This window comes from Coptis chinensis, chromosome 6 (assembly GCF_015680905.1).
Source record: "Coptis chinensis isolate HL-2020 chromosome 6, ASM1568090v1, whole genome shotgun sequence".
NCBI lineage: Eukaryota > Viridiplantae > Streptophyta > Magnoliopsida > Ranunculales > Ranunculaceae > Coptis > Coptis chinensis.
Window position 1 is genome coordinate 82,274,678 of NC_141461.1, and position 17,394 is coordinate 82,292,071.

At 35.5% G+C, this 17,394-nt stretch overlaps 1 protein-coding gene and 1 pseudogene across 4 annotated transcripts; both read left to right on the plus strand.

Annotated features, from left to right (window-relative positions):
- Positions 1 to 6,382: 6,382 nt before the first annotated feature.
- LOC147494825 (uncharacterized) lies at positions 6,383 to 9,040 on the plus strand. 3 transcript variants are annotated; one of them, XM_086569314.1, is made up of 7 exons: positions 6,383 to 6,644; positions 6,725 to 6,789; positions 6,868 to 6,964; positions 7,346 to 7,565; positions 7,664 to 7,863; positions 8,074 to 8,261; positions 8,364 to 9,040. In XM_086569314.1, the coding sequence occupies exons 3-7, from the start codon at positions 6,876 to 6,878 to the stop codon at positions 8,648 to 8,650; spliced, it is 984 nt and encodes a 327-aa protein (XP_086425440.1). In that variant the 5' UTR covers positions 6,383 to 6,644; positions 6,725 to 6,789; positions 6,868 to 6,875; the 3' UTR covers positions 8,651 to 9,040. The 3 variants fall into 3 exon arrangements, with proteins under 3 accessions (XP_086425440.1, XP_086425438.1, XP_086425439.1); XM_086569312.1 differs by having other exon boundaries at positions 6,415 to 6,623; positions 6,710 to 6,789; XM_086569313.1 differs by having other exon boundaries at positions 6,422 to 6,644; positions 6,710 to 6,789.
- Positions 8,919 to 16,378, plus strand: LOC147494826 (uncharacterized; annotated as a pseudogene). The gene is made up of 9 exons (XR_015199535.1): positions 8,919 to 9,003; positions 9,862 to 10,100; positions 10,263 to 10,466; positions 10,553 to 11,041; positions 12,029 to 12,145; positions 13,298 to 13,486; positions 14,119 to 14,411; positions 15,356 to 15,465; positions 15,865 to 16,378. The product of XR_015199535.1 is annotated as an uncharacterized LOC147494826 (transcript).
- The last annotated feature ends 1,016 nt before the right edge of the window (positions 16,379 to 17,394 follow it).

A 17,394-nucleotide genomic window follows, 5' to 3' on the forward strand; every position in this document is an offset into this window, starting at 1 on the left:
GCGCGCGAGCTGGTGGTGGAGGAGAGAATTTGGGGAAGAAGGTGAACTGTTGGCCGAATTGGGCCTGGGGCTTGGGCCTTGGGCCTTAGCAAATTTTGTTTTGTGTTGGGCCCGGTTTTGTGTTTAGTGGCTGGGCCGAAATTTCAATGTTTGGTTGGGCCCGGATTGTGTTTAGTTTGGGCCGGTTTAAATTAAGCTTTGGGCTTTGGGCCAAAACCTTTTAGGTTATGTTTTGGGCCAGTTCAGATTAATTGGTTGGGCCGGACCAGTTCAATTAAACTTGGACCAATTTGGTTTAGTCTATAGGCCCGTTTCATTTGTTTGCTTGGGCCAGTTCTATTTTGTTTGGTTGGGCCGAAACTAAGTTGTGACTTCTTTGGGCCAGTTTCTAATATTGTTTTGGGTCAGTCCATAGGACTTAATATAGATCCAAGTTAGACCTTTGGGCTTTGGTTTGGACTTTTGATTGTTTAATTGTGCTACGTTTTATGTTGTAAATGGTATGGACAAATCAAATGCTAAAATATTGCGGAAGCCTGCATAAATTGGTTTGTCTTTATCTAATAAATATTTGACGTTGATATGGCGTATTTTAGACACGTGACAAGATTTATATTTTTAGAGACATAGTCATAAAGACCTTTGACTTGGCTATGATTAAGTCTATTGGGATAGGTGCTTGACTTTAGGCTAAGACCTATATATATATACGTGTGTACGGGTATTAACTATTATGTGATATTTCAATCTCTTATGATATTCGGCACTATGACACTAAGACATCCATATAATTAATAATGCGTAAACAAAAAAATACATGAATCAAGATACTCTTTCGTTCTCTGAAATAATATATGAAATAAGGTTCAATAATGTGTAAATAAATTTACCGCACTCTTTTAGAACTTTCTCCACGCCTCAAGTTTTGGAATTGAGTTTTATGACTGTTGATGTCATAGGTTAGGTGGGCATTTATTGAATGTGCCATAAATGGCCCGTTAGCGTTATCTATGGGTATTCATTGAATGTGCCATGAATGACCCGGGTATTCATTGAATGTGCCATGAATGACCAGATTGTTTGGACTATCCTAGAGAGGAACTAAGGTATTCGCCTTGCAGGTTAGTTGTATTCCTTGAGTGTACGGGAATGTAGGGTTGGGTATTCCTTGAATGTGGCGGGAATGACCTAAGGTACATAGGTTGTGAAATATGTGTATAAGAAAAGTAATTGATTAATTAATAAGAGAAATTAAGTTGATTGTGCGAGTGTGTTTGGGTTTACTTCTGAATACCTATAGGATATCAACAAATGTTAGAAGTTCTAACTTTCTTTTGCAGAAGGGTAGGACTTAATAACCTTTGTCTTGGGGACGCCGGTTCTACCCTTATACAGCAGTGGATATCGGTAAGTTTTAATTAAATGACTTAGTTATTAAAACAAGTTATTAGAATGAGTTAATAAGATGGAAGTCTTGCTTGGGAAGAAGCTATGCCGGTTGAAATGACGGAACTACCTATCTTCCAAGCTGTGAATGATTAAGTTATGGGAAAATATAAAGTGATTGTTTGGATAATTAAAGTATGATAATGTTTATATGTGGTTAGTCTACTCATACCAAAGAAATTCCATTTTGTGACCCATGTTTGCTTTGTTTTGGCAACGTGGGTGTGTTCTTAGGAACATAGGTGGAAGGCGCAAATGGAACCACGCGCTGTGTGATTTGGATTCTTGCCCGAGCAAATCGTTAATTCTTTTTTATTAGGTCCGATCTTATTGGAAGGATGTAATAACGTGGGTTACATTTTCATATGACATGAGAATACGATGTTGGAAATTGTTATTCTTAAAGTTTGTTAATGTTTGTATTGGGATGGAAGAAAGTTTTTAATAAAGTGATAGTTGAGGAATTTGGAGATTTTTGTTGTTAAGTTGATCCTATTGTGATGTGGGTTTTAGGTTTTGACATGTGTTGTATCCACCCCGTCATAGCCTGGAGTTTCTAGACAATTGAAACGAGTGATGTTTGAGATATTTATATTTCAAATATTCATTCTTTTTAATTGTTTAGAAAATCGGGCTGTGACATAAAGGGTCTACCACTTATAAATAACTAGCTTTCGACCCCGTCCTACGAACGGGTGTCGTTATATTAAATTATTGTAAAAAATATTAGCAACTATGCATAGCTATGAGATATGAAAATTATATTAATTAGTCATTCAAATTTTTTGCACCACTCTCTATAAAAAGGAAGTATCAAACTTTGATAAAACTCATCGACTTCTTTTTGTTGTTAGGTTTAATAATAGAAGTTTGATTGAAGTTTTGTGAGAATGCCCAATGTGACGAAGATAATATTGAAGCTACTTGAATAGCATGACATTCTTAATTATAATAAAAAATATATGATAAACACTTCTTAAAATGCAAAACTATATTTGTCGAGACATTTATTCTCCCTACATATAATACAAACATGTTTTAGGGTTATTAGCTCAATGCATTTGCATCAAGTTTCTGATTTTCCATTAATTATTCTTTGAGGTTAATTCAATGTAGTACATTGCATTTAGTTTCCAATTTCTCATTAATTATTTTTTGATGTTAGTTCAATGCAGTTCCATCAAGTTTCCGATTTCTCATTAATTATTATTTGAATTTAGTTCAGTGAAATTGCATCCACTTTATAATTTCCCGTTAGTTATTCATTAAGGTTAATTCAGTACAGTTGCATCCAATTTTTGATATTTCGTTAATTAGTCTTTGAGATTAGTTCAATGCATTTGTATCCAGGTTTCAATTTCCCGTTAATTACTCTTTGAGATTAGTTCAATACATCTGCATCCAGTTTCTGATTTTCCGTTATTTATATTTTGAGGTTAGTTAAATGCAATTGCATCCCATTTTCGATTCCCATTATTTAGGTTAGTTCAATGCAGTTGCATCCAGTTTTCGATTTCTCGTTAATTATTACTTGCAGTTATTTCAATACATTTGCATCCATTTTTCAATTTCATGTTAATTGTTCTTTAAGGTCAGCTCAATGCATTTGCATCCAGTTTTTGATTTCTGGTTAATTATTCTGTGAGATTAGTTTAATGCATTTGCATCCATTTTCCGATTTCTCATTTATTATTTGATAAGATTGCATTTGCATCTAGTTTCTGATTCCCAACTAATTATTGTTTGAGCTTATTTCAATGAATTTACATCCAGTTTCCGATTTCCCGTTAATTATTTCTTGAGGTTAGTTCAATGCATTTGCATCCAATTTATTATTTATGCTTTGAGGTTAGTTCGATGCAATTACATCCGGTTTCTGATTTCTCATTAACTATTCTTTGAGGATATTTCAATGCATATTTGCATTCAGTTTCTGATTTCCCACCAATTATTCTATGAGGTTAGTTCAATGCAGTTGCATTCGGTTTTTGATTTTCTGTTAATTATTTTTTGAGTTTAGTTCAATGCATTTGCATCCAGTTTCTGGTTTCCCATTAATTATTATTTGAGGTTTGTTTGATGTATTTGCATACCGTTTACGATTTCCCATTAAATATTTTTCAAGGATTTGCATCCAATTTCTAATTTTCCGTTAGTTATTCTATGACGTTAGTTTAATGCAATTGCATCCAGTTTCCGATTTCTAGTTAATTACTTTTTGAGTTTAGTTTATTACATTTGCATAAAGTTTTCAATTTCCCATTAATTACTCTTTGAGTTCAGTTATGTATTTGAATCCAGTTTTCGATTTCCTTTTAATTATCCAATATGGTGTGTAATACCAACTTCTACTAATCCATCTGCAGTGTCCTTGCAAACATGACATAAAAAATAATTATATTTGATTTACTAAGTTGGATCATCAAAGATTATCCAGTTCCCGATTTTCTGTTAATTATTCTTTAAATTATGCATGACTCACTATGTGGAATCTGCAAAGATTATCTATGAACGGGTATTGTTATATTAATTATTCTAAAAAATATTTGCAAATATACATAACTATTATATACTAATATTATATTGATCATTCATCTAAATTTCTTATAACCTGAAAACCTCATTCTCCATTAAAAAAAAAACTCGCATTTGATAAAACCCTCAAACTTCATTTTGTTGTTTAATAATATAAGTTTGATTGAAATTTTGTGAGATTGTCTAATAAGGCGAAGTTCATATATATTGACGCTACTTGAATAACAAGGAGTTACCAATCATACGGAAAGAGATAAGATAAACACAATTCTAAATGCAAAACTATATTTATTGAGACATTCTCACAACATATAATCCAACTATGTTTTGAGGTTAATTCAATGCATTTGCATCCAGTTTCTGATTTTCCATTATTTATATTTTGAGGTTAGTTCAATGCAGTTGAATCCAATTTTCGATTCCCATTGTTTTTTTTAGGTTAGTTCAATGCGGTTGCATCTAGTTTTCGATTTCTCGTTAATTATTCTTTGCAGTTAGTTCAATACATTTGCATCCAATTTCAAATTCCTTGTTAATTGTTTTTTGAGGTCAGCTCAATGCATTTGCATCCATTTTCTGATTTCCCATTAATTATTCTGTGAGATTAGTTTAATGCATTTGCATATAGTTTCCGATTTCTCATTTATTATTTGATAAGGTTGCATTTGCATATAGTTTTCGATTTTCCGTTAATTATTGTTTGAGGTTAATTCAATGAATTTGCATCCAGTTTCCAATTTCCCATTAATTATTTCTTGAGGTTAGTTCAATACATTTACATCCAGTTTATTTTTTAAGATTAGTTCAGTGCAGTTGCATCCGGTTATCGATTTTCCGTTAATTATTCTTTAAGATTAGTTACAAGCATTTGCATCATGTTTCCAATTTATAATTAATTTATCTTTGAGGTTAGTTCAATGCAATTGCATCCAGTTTTCGATTTCCCGTTAATTTAATCTTTGAGGATTAGTTCAATGGATTTGCATCCAGTTTCCAATTTCCTAACAATTATTTTTTGATATTAGTTTGATGTATTTGCATCCAAATTTTGATTTACCGTTAATTATTCTTTGAGATTAGTTTAATGCAATTGTATCTATATTCCAATTTTCTATTAATTACTTTTTAAGATTAGTTTAATGCTTGCATTTGCATCCAATTTCCGATTTCCCGTTAAATATTATTTGAGGTTAGTTCGATGCATTTGCATCCAGTTTTCGGTTCTCCATTAATTGTTCTTTGACGTTAGTTTCATTCATTATTATATATGTTTTACAATATTTGTCATTATTATTTTGCCGTTATTTTTTTTTCATTTTCTATTATATATTTTGTGGTGTTATTTTTTGTATTTTAATTTTCCACATGTAATTTGTTTTGGTTTGGTATATAATTTATTTAAGCCCAACGTCCACTTTAACTGAATCTCGTTATTATATATATATATATATATATATAGTGTTGAAAATTTATAAATTTAGAAATTTAATTGCAATATGTCATAATTATTGTGGTTAGAATAGTGATTTTTGGAATCCTTGACTATGAATAAATGTTTAAATCCCATTGTGGATGACGCATCAAATCGAAAGGGTTTTAGGAAAATTGTTTTTGGTGGAAACTATTATTTTTAGCAATTTAGTTTTTTGTCTCATATTTTTTTTTCGTAATTAGCTATATTGTTTAGGAAAAATTGGAGACTCTGTGAAACTCTATATGAGATTATTTTTCTGTAATTAGTTATAGTATTTAGGAAAAGTTAGAGACTCTCTGAAACTTTAGATGAGATTGTTTTCTTATTTATATTCTACCTTTTTATAAGTAGTAATAGAGTTTAGAAAAAACTGGAGTCCCTGCGAGTGTTCTAAAAAATAGACTGGTGAGAGTATAACTATATAATATAGATCTAAGGAATTGAAATACGTCGTAATTATTGTAGCCGTAATTATGATTTTTTAAATTCTTAACTAAATAAATGTCTAAATCACGCAGTGGATGGTGCATCAAATTGAAAAGGTTTTAGGAAAATCGTTTTCGGTGGAAGTTATTGTTTTTAACAATTTAGTTTTTTGTCTCCTATTTTTTTCTTCGTAATTAGCTATATTATTTAGAAAAAGTTGGAGATTCGGTGAAATTCTAGATGGGATAGTTTTTTCGTAATTAGCTATAGTGTTTAGGAAAAGTTAGAGAGTTTGTGAAACTATTGATGGGATTGTTTCCTTATTTATATCATACTTTTTTATATTTAGTAATAGAGTTTAAAAAAAATTGGAATCTCTATAAAGGTATAACTATAATATATATATAACGATAAAGATAAATATTTGTTTTTTATTTTATCTCCTACTTTTTCTTAATTAGCCATGACCCAAGTGGACAGAATAGGGTAGAGCTATAATATATATATACAAAGATAGCTGAAAAACAAAGGCCTAAAAAAAAAAAATGGTACACCACTTACAGCCAAAAATAAGTAGTAATTAATGAAAAACAAACACCCCCTCGCATATGAAAAATTCTAAATTCTGTAGCAGTAATATTTTCATCAAATTATTAAGCACGCTATTTAATTTATCAATAACCCTATGACAGATGTTTATCAATTTAATGACGTTCTAAAAATAAATGGCATAACTAATCAGGTTTGGCTTTTGGGCAAGCAAGTATGTTCCTGTTATTAACATTATATTATTATTTATTATTTACATTTTCATTTCGAACATTTCAGACACTGTCTTTGCAGAAGAAGAAGAACAACACCCATTGATCGAGCTTAAAAAACAGCTTTCGTGTTTGGTCAAACTAAAGGTACGTTTTTTTTTTTTTTTTCTTATTTTTTCATTATGTAATTTATTTATCTAGTTTTGTTGTTTTTCAATCAATCAGAGTCATTGATGGGAATTCGTCTTGTCGTCGCGCTGCTTTCGTGTCTCGTTGGAGTCCTAATTGAGGCTAGTGCTGGTGACTCTCATCCGCGTTACCAGTAAGTATTCATTGATAACAAATTGCTATGGGCCATCCAACCCAATCTGCATCTGACAAACCCTATACTTCTCATTGCAGCATTTTGACTATAACAAAATACAATTGTTCATACTTTAGATATACTAGAGTTCACCTTGGGTAGGTATGGAGTATGCAAAACTATAACACTATAAATCAAATATTGAAAAAAATATATAATAAGGAACAAAATGTCAAAGGCATTATTGACGTTGGATGTCATTTATAAATCCACTCCTCAATGTTATGTTCTCAGCTAACCAGCCTCTGAATTATTCTAGTTTAACTTTTAAGCTAATTAGAGCGTCTTTCTTTTTTGTTGAATTTCTGTCTTATGAAGTTTGGGCATTTCTGTCTTCAGGGTTTGCGTTGAGCAGTGCAAGGAAACTGGCTGTGTGAAAGACAAACTGGCTGTTGATGGTCCCTGGTACGTGCAGGAACCACTGTACCTCCAGTGGGATTGCCAGAGCAACTGCAGGTACCACTGTATGCTTAAAACAGAGAACGAAAGGGAGGTGCTTGGGACTGGCCCCGTTAAGTATCACGGAAAATGGCCTTTTAAGCGTGTCTTAGGAATTCAGGTTAACCACATCAAACTTTAAGTTCCTTGATATAGTTTTTGTTTAATTGTAGGAGGAACATAAATTAAGAGAAGCAACAAATTTGATTTTGTGTTCAGGAACCTGTATCTGTTGCATTCTCTCTCTTGAACCTTGCCATGCAATTTCATGGCTGGCTATCTTTTTTCATTCTCCTGTACCACAAGTTGCCTTTGAGGCCCCAGACTAGGAAGCCATACTATGAATATGCTGGCCTTTGGCTTATGTACGGATTCTTAGCGATGAACTCATGGGTGTGGAGTGCTGTTTTCCACAGTCGGTAAGTATCATCTTTCTTTTATTCTTCTTTACAAATTGTTACATGTTTTACTGCAATAAAGAAAGGGAAAGTGGCAGTTGACATCCCGTAGCTGATTGACAGTGCTAAAGAGTCACCACTTTTCTTCTGTAGTAACTAGTTCAGCAGATGGTATAAAACTTAACTGACTAGTTGGCCAGGTGCTTTTTAATTCCTGAAATGATTTTTCAGAGATGTGGATTTAACCGAGAAGTTAGACTATTCATCAGCTGTGGCATTGCTGGGATACTCCCTCATTCTTGCCATATTACGAACCTTTAACGTGAGGGACGAGGCGGCCAGAGTTATGGTCGCTGCTCCACTGATCGCTTTTGTGACTACACATATCTTATATCTCAACCTTTTCAAACTTGATTATGGTAAACCTTCATTTCTCACAATCCTATCCTGTTTAAATAGATTCTTATCCAAGGTTGTTTTATGCTTATATCTAAGGGCCATTGATTTTGAAACGTGAGCAGGGTTGAACATGATAGTCTGTGTGGCCATGGGCATTGCTCAGCTTCTGCTCTGGGTAGTCTGGGCAGGTGTCACTCGTCATCCTTCAAAGTGGAAGTTGTGGGCAGTTGTTCTAGCCACCAGCCTAGCAATGCTCCTGGAGATCTATGATTTTCCTCCATATAAAGGATATGTCGATGCTCATGCTTTATGGCATGCCACCACCATCCCCATCACATACCTCTGGTGGAGTTTCATAAAGGATGATGCTAAGTTCAGAACAACAGATTCCGTGAAGAAGGTGAAGTAAGATATAGCTTGAATCCTCTAATGCTCCTGTAGAACAGTGAATTGTATCATGCCAGCCTGATTGGAACTTGTTCTTTTTCCCTGGTTTTTGTGACTGCCCCTCGTGGAAATGCTTGGGAGGGTTTCTTGGATTAACCTCATGTTCGATTGAATCATTCAGTAATTCGATACTGTAATTCTGTAGCATAGGTTCCTTAGATTGAAGAAAGGATTCCAAGAACAACAGATGTACTAATTTCAACTTCATCAAGTAAACAGATGAATATCATATGAATCCCGAGGAACTCACTTCTCATAGTGATCGTTCAGTGGTTACAATTTTGATAGTTGTACTTATTAACGGCTTTTGCACACGTACTCCAGCTTTTTGCTATTAATTTTCTTTCTACTCTCCCTACTCAGGAAAAGAACCAACATGAAATATCGCACACACCCTCCCTCCACTTTCTTGTAGCATTCCTTCTTTTCCTTTATTTCTCCAGTTTTGCCTCTGCTCCTGTTGTGAGCAGTCTTTATCCCACCATGATTCTTTGGAATATTAAGGGACGATTTCAGAGGGCGACCAAGGCGAAAATGTTCTTGCCTGGAGGCATTGAAACATTCCTTAAACCAAGTGTACTGAAAAAAACTTACCAGAAGTCTTCTCCAGACAAAAATTTAGCACAGGAGAAGCTGTGACAATTCTGTTGAATATATCCTTAGTACCTTACAAATTTAAATTTTGTACCCTCCCTTTGTTGTTTTAGAGGCTTGAGGAATGAGGATTGAGCATTAGTGGGTCTGCCCCTAGTTTTAAAGCTACTAATAAGTATCTCCTATTGTCTGAAGGTTTGTAATTAATTTTTATCTGTAGATAAACCTCCTACTAATGCCCATTCTCATACGGACTCCCTCTCCACTCTCCACGCCCCTTCCGATTCTCCGCTCACGCCCCGGTACATAAATTTTTTGTAACACTTGAAAACTGAAATGAACGAAATTCATTCTCCTACTATTTATTTATTTTATTTTTATTTTATTTTATTTTTTAACAAAAAAAAAAAATTCCGTTTCATTCGATACTTTAAAACCCCGCGTTCAAAACCTCTTTCAATGTCTCTTTCATACTCCCTCTCAAAACCATTTCTCCACTCCTTCTCTCTCCCTAAACCCTCCACACTATTCCTCAAAACCCCAACAAAAAACTTTCTCACCTTCTCATATTCTTCTGAGCAACAACTCCTTTCCATAACTCAAAACAATGGGAAAAGTGGAAAACCACTAGTCTACCATCTGTGAGAACTCATGAGAGTGATTTGTGTAGGCTGAGTTTAGTTGGAGATGTTTCTTTTGAACAAGCATTAACTGCTGCTGCTGATGATGAACATATTAAAGCTGATATGGAAACTATGGTTGTCGAAACTGTGTTTCCCGGGTCGGCGGATGAGCGGACTACTGTTTCTGCTAGATTGGTGTGTGTTAAAATTTCATGCTTTTTTAATGCTCTTTGATTTAAATTCGAATATTTACTGCTTTTTGTGTGAAAATTTAAAGAAATGTTAGTTTATAAGCTTGAACATGTTCAGATTTCCAATAATAAGCTGATTGCAAATGTTTTGTGGGTTTCATAACAGTTTCTCCATACAAGAGAAGTCAAAGAGAAGGCCAGGAAGCTGAGAAGTACTCTCCCTAAAGATATGCTGTCCAGCACGACATCTAAAAATAAACTTGCGATGACATTCAGATAAGTAGTCTTGCAGCGTATTTGGAGTTTTGAGCTGAAACTACTCAGCGCTGGAGCTGAGAGAAATATGGAGGATCTTGAAAATCCAAGAGAGGTTACATGGCTGTCAGTATTTTTCTTCTTTTTCATATTAAGACTCAGGTCTTAGTGTAATTTCATCACTGGCTTATGCATTTGCAGGTTCCGGCAATTTTCACCATAAGCTCATCGGATGAACGAGTTCTGTCTGTCCTTGCAGAAGCTGTTTGCATGTATGCCCTTGAAAGCACTGAAATGGATTTTGGAGAAGGGACCATTGGTACAGCTTCAAATAGTTTTCTAGATTGGTTTCAGAAGCCTAGAAGGATTGCATTGAAGGACTTCTCAGTTATCATACATAAAATGTCTGAAGACAAATTAGTCAAAAGTGCCAAGATGTTTTCTCAAAATTTCGAGATAAAAGAATTTTCTACACCAACAAAAATTAAAAGGAAGAATAGGCGGTGGATGCCATTAACATACTCCAAGCTGGGAAGAATTGGTGGTCCAGAGTTCATTACTTGGGCTACTGAATATTTACCTGCTTACAGGCTTCAAGTCGATGTGAATGAACTGAAGAATGTGAAGTTTGAAGGGTGGAAGAACGCTGCAGAGAATAGGTGGGAAGTCCTTTTGACCCACTCCCAAATGGTATTTGATTCTTTCCTTGTTTTCCCACTCTTGTTTCCCTAGTATCAATTGGGGAATTTCGACCTATGATATTGTGTATATAGAAAGAACCCGGTATTATTTAACTGCACAATATGCATATTTTAAGTGCATAATATGCATATGCTTTACAATGTTACATGTCAAAATAAGTATGCGTGCCTCTTAATTTGTGCTTTGTCTATGCTTGGTATTTGGGAACTCAAGTTCCTAACTTTTCTTTATGCAACATTGATTATAACTAATGCATTGATGATTGGCCGTTGTTACACACACACACACACAAACATACACACTCGATGATGCCTGAATGCATATAAATGGCTTTTTGATGATGTAGAGAAGACATACTCAGGTGGGTGGGTTTTATCATCTTCATGTTAAAATAGGGTAAAGTTCTAGACAGAAGTGATAACCAAATCCTAGTCTTTGAAGCTGGACTTACTTAGCATAATGTTTAGTTGAAAACTTGGGCTTCTCGTAATGAGATTAAATGCATCCATGTAAATTGGCTTGAAATTTCAGCTGCTGGTTAGGTCTGCGTTTCTTATTTAAGCACTGTGTTTGGGTAGTACAACTTTACAAGGCATTTTAGTATTCCAAAAAGATTATGGAAACGTTGGAGGGATATTTCTTGTTTATTGTTGTTTTGCTTAAGTTCAAGCTGTGGTGTTTCTACTATTAAAAGCGTGTGAGCATTATTGTTGGTGTCTTTTTACTTCTAGTTGTCTGGAAACTGAAAGTCTTACATTTAGAAATAATGTGATTTATTATGTTGTCACTGAGACCTTAGTTTGCTAAGTGTATTTTTCTGCAGTTTCTGTATATTCAGGCTATTGTGAGGACAAGTGGACATTGTGCATCAATTTTTTGTTCTTTGAAAACATAAAGATATAATACACGCACATAGAATAACACATATGTGTGTATTAAGAAAGCATTTATGCCAAATGACTCAAAAGTCAATAGTTTTGCAGGTCGAATTGGCTGACACTAGATATGTATTATGAAGACTTGTACACTTTACCAAATAAGCAGCTTTCCTGCGGGGTTGTTGCAGATATCTCAAAATTGTCAAAGAATAAGGTACTTCTACTCATCTTTATTACTATATCTTTCTTGGCAACTGTGATGATTCCACCTACTTCCATTGGTTGTTTGTCCGGACTTAACTAGTTACCTTGCTAGGGTGAGCGGGACAATTTGAATAGGTAGGGGATGATCCCACTTTGCACCTTGTAGGATATTAGGTATGCTCACTTTGTAAGGTGGTGGAAGACGATGTGAACCAATTATTAGTTCTTTGTCTGATGGCTAAGCAACTTTAGGAGGTGTACTTGCTTCTCATCTTTTAATTAACCTTAGAGGTGTCAGGGTGAGATTAGAGAGACTCCTGGTGGTGCCATCTTCATGATGGCTCTTTCTCCAAGAGCCAAGTGCCCAAGTGTCTAGCGGAATATTTTCCTAAGGCAGTAGTGTGGGGGATATGGTTGGAACGCAATCGGAGAGTGTTAGAGAACAAGGGAAGGGAAATGCACAAGATTTGGGTGGACATTAAGTACGATTAATTGAGGAATATTGCCATGTTTAGGGGGTTGAGATTTCTTGATTTTATTTGTAATTGGGATACACTAGTTTTGTAGTTTTTTTGTATTTGGGAATCATGTGGTATTGTAGTTTGCTATTCTTAGTTCCTTGCTAAGTGCTAGCCATCTGGATTGTAACACTTTTATTGGGAATGAAGTATAACTTTTACGGATAAATTATAGGCAGTAGAGACCTTAAAGGTTCAGTTGGTGAGAATTTTTGCCTTGTATCGGACGAAAGAAATGGAGATGAAGATGGGAAGTCAGAACTTTTGAGTTCCTATCTCAATGGGAAATGCTCTACATTTGAGTTCGGTTTGAGTTATTGATTATTTCATTTATTTGTAATTGGGAGGAACCAAATGGTTTTACTTGCAAGCCCAAGCAAGTTCAGACCGCTTATTTATATTTGAGACTCAGCAGTGTTTACCCCAACCCTGGTGGGCTTAATGATGTGTTACTTAAATTCATTTGACCATTAGAAAGCATGATGTCCAATTCATATAAGAAAAGAAAGGAACATAAAAATGCCCAAAAAGAGTATCCCTCCACTCCTCCCAAATCAAAGCCCAGTGAGCTACCAAACCTCTGATCGAAATGACTATCTGCCCGTTGAGGTGTTCTGACCTTATAATTGGTTGGCTTTTTGCAGAGGAGCACTTCGTTGTGGAAAAAGCTAGTTCTCACGCTTGTTGGTGGTCTTTTTGTGGTTTCCATAAGTATTCTAGCTCAGCTTTACCGTTCTCGTCTTTATGAGGCCAGAAGATCTCGGTCGGAATTGTTTACCGAACAATCATCTAAAACTGAATGGTACCAGCATCAAAAGTTGGAAGAATCTGAGGTACATAATAGAAACCTTCTCTGTTCTAAGAAAAAGAATTTAATCAGGTTTACATAATTCTATTATTATTTCTGTCCACCTGTTTTATATTTTTAATGTGCCAATACTTTGTCTGTATTGGTTTATGCTACTAGGAAACAATAGTAAACTGACTGTATTGGTATCTGTGTTGTTTAATATAGTCCCACCTGGGACAGTGAAAACCTTGCATAACTGTATATGAGTTACTAGGCGTCTCCACTCATAGCCAATTGGTTTTGTGTTGGATGCCAAAAAGTTAAAGATGTTATCAGAGCAGGCTACTGTGCTTGTCCCAAAATGCTCGTCCACGTCACCCAAGCATATGTTGTCCACATGTTAGGCTCAAGTAATGCCACACATGAGGGGTGTGTTGAGATGTTTAATATAGTCCCACATGGGAGAGTGAAAGCCTTGCATAACAATATATAAGTTCCTGTGCCTATCGATTCATTGCTTGTCAGTTGGTTTTGAGTCGGATGGCCCAAAGTGTAAGAGTATCCTTGCTGCTGTTTTTTGTTTAGAGTTGGGGAATCTTTTTCCTGTTTTGATAGTTGCAACTACTTTCTGATAAAAAGTTGGAAAGCCTAATGGAAAAAAAATTTGACAAAAAGTTGGAAAGCCTGTGCATCGCAATAGTAAAAAAGATCAAGGATGCAGTTGCTTGGCCTGGGGATATAGAGACGGAAAGAGCTCTTGGTGCCTGGACGGGGAACTCCCAAATTATTTGAGGAAGTTGCATAATGTGAATTTACATGAAGAGGTTTCCAGCACTGGATCAGATACTGATACTATCTACACTGGAGATTCACCAGATCGAGTGGAAAAGTCTAATACTGTAGCGCCATCTTCAGATCAGATAAGTACTGACATGGAGACATCAGCTCAGGACATTGCCAGTTATCAGGTATGTTCAGTGGTCCCATTATTCTCTCCATCTTATTGAAAAACTGGAAAGGATTCATAACTTTAACATATTAATCTGCACGCGCATATATTGCTAATCTGTGAAATTTCAATTTGTTACTAGGGAAAAGAATAACCAAGATATCCTCTTGCAGTATTGCTTGACGAACTACATTTTGGTTCAACTGATAATCCATTAAATTACATTTCATAATTTTCATTTGCATGGGTAGACAACTTTACATGAACCGATCCTCTCACAAACCCGGTTTTCGTAGACCCAGACCACAAATTCACAGCTGAATTGTTTAAACTTTAAACGAACGATAGGCTTCTCCTGGATGTTCACTACTTTAATTTGGGATTTGGCAATGTTAGGACATTATGAAGGATTTAATACCTCTTCAACCAGCATTTGCAAACATGGAGATTTGTTTCTTGAATTTCAAAATTTCTTTTAAGTTCATCAAAATGTTAGAAAGTAATCCTGTACTTAATAACTGGTGACCGGTGGAGCTCTTGCTTGCTCTCACTGGATTTACAACTCGAGAGGAGAAGAATAGAGGAAGGGAAAGAAAGAAGCCCTCCATCGTACGAACTTGCGAAATGCAGTTTATGTCTTACACTTCGTATTTTGATTTTCTCTTTCAAATAAAATGCACATCTTGTTATGCCCAATTTTGTGAGACACGAAGTTTTTTGTGTTCATCATTTGTAAATAAATTCTAAAAAAATGGAGAAGGAAAGAGCAGATATTGCAGTTTCTATAAGCAGATAACTTCAGTGAATTGAATAGAGATATATTTGAAACTGTTAATCCAGATCATTGGGAACAATAATGAGTAAAATTGTAGTGTTGTTAGTGGAGAAGAAGTTTGGAGAGCAAAGTCATACTTCTGCAACTTTTCTTGTGTTACCGACTTACTACTTTCCTTCGGTCTCTAGGTGGTTTTGTCAAGTGACGGCAGTTTAGTTGGGTTTCAGCTTGGCAGTTAATCATTGGGCGAGTAATCCCTTAGCAAAAGAGCTTTACAATGCGCGAAAGCTTACCCCTGGTAAGTCTCTGATACTTCCCATAATCTGTTTAATACACTTGGTGCGTTACAGATATACTAATGGGATACTGTGAAGCAAGCTTAATAGAACCAGGCCTCAAGATTCAGCAGCCAGATAAAGTTATTCTCGTAGAGTTGTTCATGTCAGTGAACCCTGAATCATGGTTTGCATTAGCTAGGCCACTTCGGGAAACAGGCTGAGAATTTTCCAATCATGGTTTGACTATTTTTCCATTCTCGCAAGTGCTGCTCATTATCATACCAGACAAATTTCAATTTTGATGGAATTTGGCAGTGTAGAATGCCATAACCATTAAAATTTCAGGAATTACATATTTGGCTTCTGTAGTTTACATTAGTTTGCATCTCCAATCAAAATTCGAAAATATTTTGAAGCAGGTACTTTAGGATGAATAACAAGTCGGTGGAAATCTGAATACAGCTTGTGTTTGGATGTTTTCGGCTTGTATCTGGTCATCTGGAGGCTACTCTATGCTCCATGGTTGATGTGGAGCTGAGGACGATTGTTTTTCAACATGTTTGCGATGGATGCAACCGCTTCAAAGATCAGCCGGCTGATTATGGTGTTGGGCAAGATGGAGGTTTTCAGTGTCCATAGCATCATCGTCAACATTCAGTATAGTTTGACTGTTGCACCAAAGGACACGGTGGATCTAAAATACAGTTATCAGTATATTGATTTGGCACTGAAATCAAAGGACTTGGTTAGATCACAAAGATGATTGTTTTTGGTGAGGCTGCCAACAGGTGTAGGGCATTTTTACTTTTTAGTTGTCACTAAATGCACTGCTAGAGCTATTTTGTAATGTAGAGATTTCGCCAACGGCTATACTGCGGCCAAAAACAGCTCAGTTTTCTTCTTCCCCCCAAGCATTTGAATTTCAATTAAGAATCTCGATCAATATCTTTGGTCCCTTGTTTTAGAAGCTAAAAGTTTAAGTGTATCGGGTCTCAGTTACAGAGTAAATTTTGTTTATTTAGTTTTTTTCTCCTTCACTCTTTGTTGGCTCTGAGGGTCTGGAGGAGGGTTTTAACTCCGTCAATCCGTTCTTCCATCCTCTTCAATTAAACATCCCTCAGTTAGATCCATCTAACCCCCTCTCTCTTTTATTTATTTTTTTAATTAAGGTAAGTTTGATGTGGGGAAAGATATGGATAAAGATATTAGTGTGCTGGTCAGAGGTGAAACTTCTGATCCAAGATCTCTGTCTACACCGTCTAAGATTGAACAGCTCCAAGCTGAAATGCAATAACTTTTTTGTTCTAAAGAGAAAAGGGTAGTGAATATTAAGCAAAAAATCCAGTGGAAGGGGAAGATCACTTGCTTTCTTTAGTGGGGAAACTTATTGGAGAAAGAGTGCTGGATGTCCAAGTGATAGTTGAAGAGCTACATCGCTGCTGGCAAACTAGAAAAGGTATAAAAGTGGTTCTTCTTACCAGGGGGTTCTACAAGTTCATTTTTGAAGACCTGGGGGAATATAACCACGTTAGAAAGAATGGACCTTGGTTGGTTCAGGGGCTTGTTATTGTGCTGAGGAAATGGGTAAGAGCAGAAGAACTGGAAGCAAATCTGGCTTTTGATTTTGTAAAGTTTTGGGTGCAAATATATGGGATCCCAGCTGATAGATTGAATGAGGAGAATGTAGAAAAGGTGGGGCAAAGTTTGGGCAAGGTCAAGTATACAGACATGACTTGCTCGGCTGAATTCAAAGTTCCGGTGGCAAGAGTCAGGATTAAGATGGATATAAAGGAGAGACTGAGTAATGGTATATAATTGAGAACATAAGAAGGGGAAGTTTTTCCGGTGACTTTCAAGTATGAAAAGTTAGATATTTTCTGCTATTTCTGTGGTAGGATTGGTCATGATGTGAACTTCTGTCTGCAAAAGGAGAAGTATCGAGCTAGTAT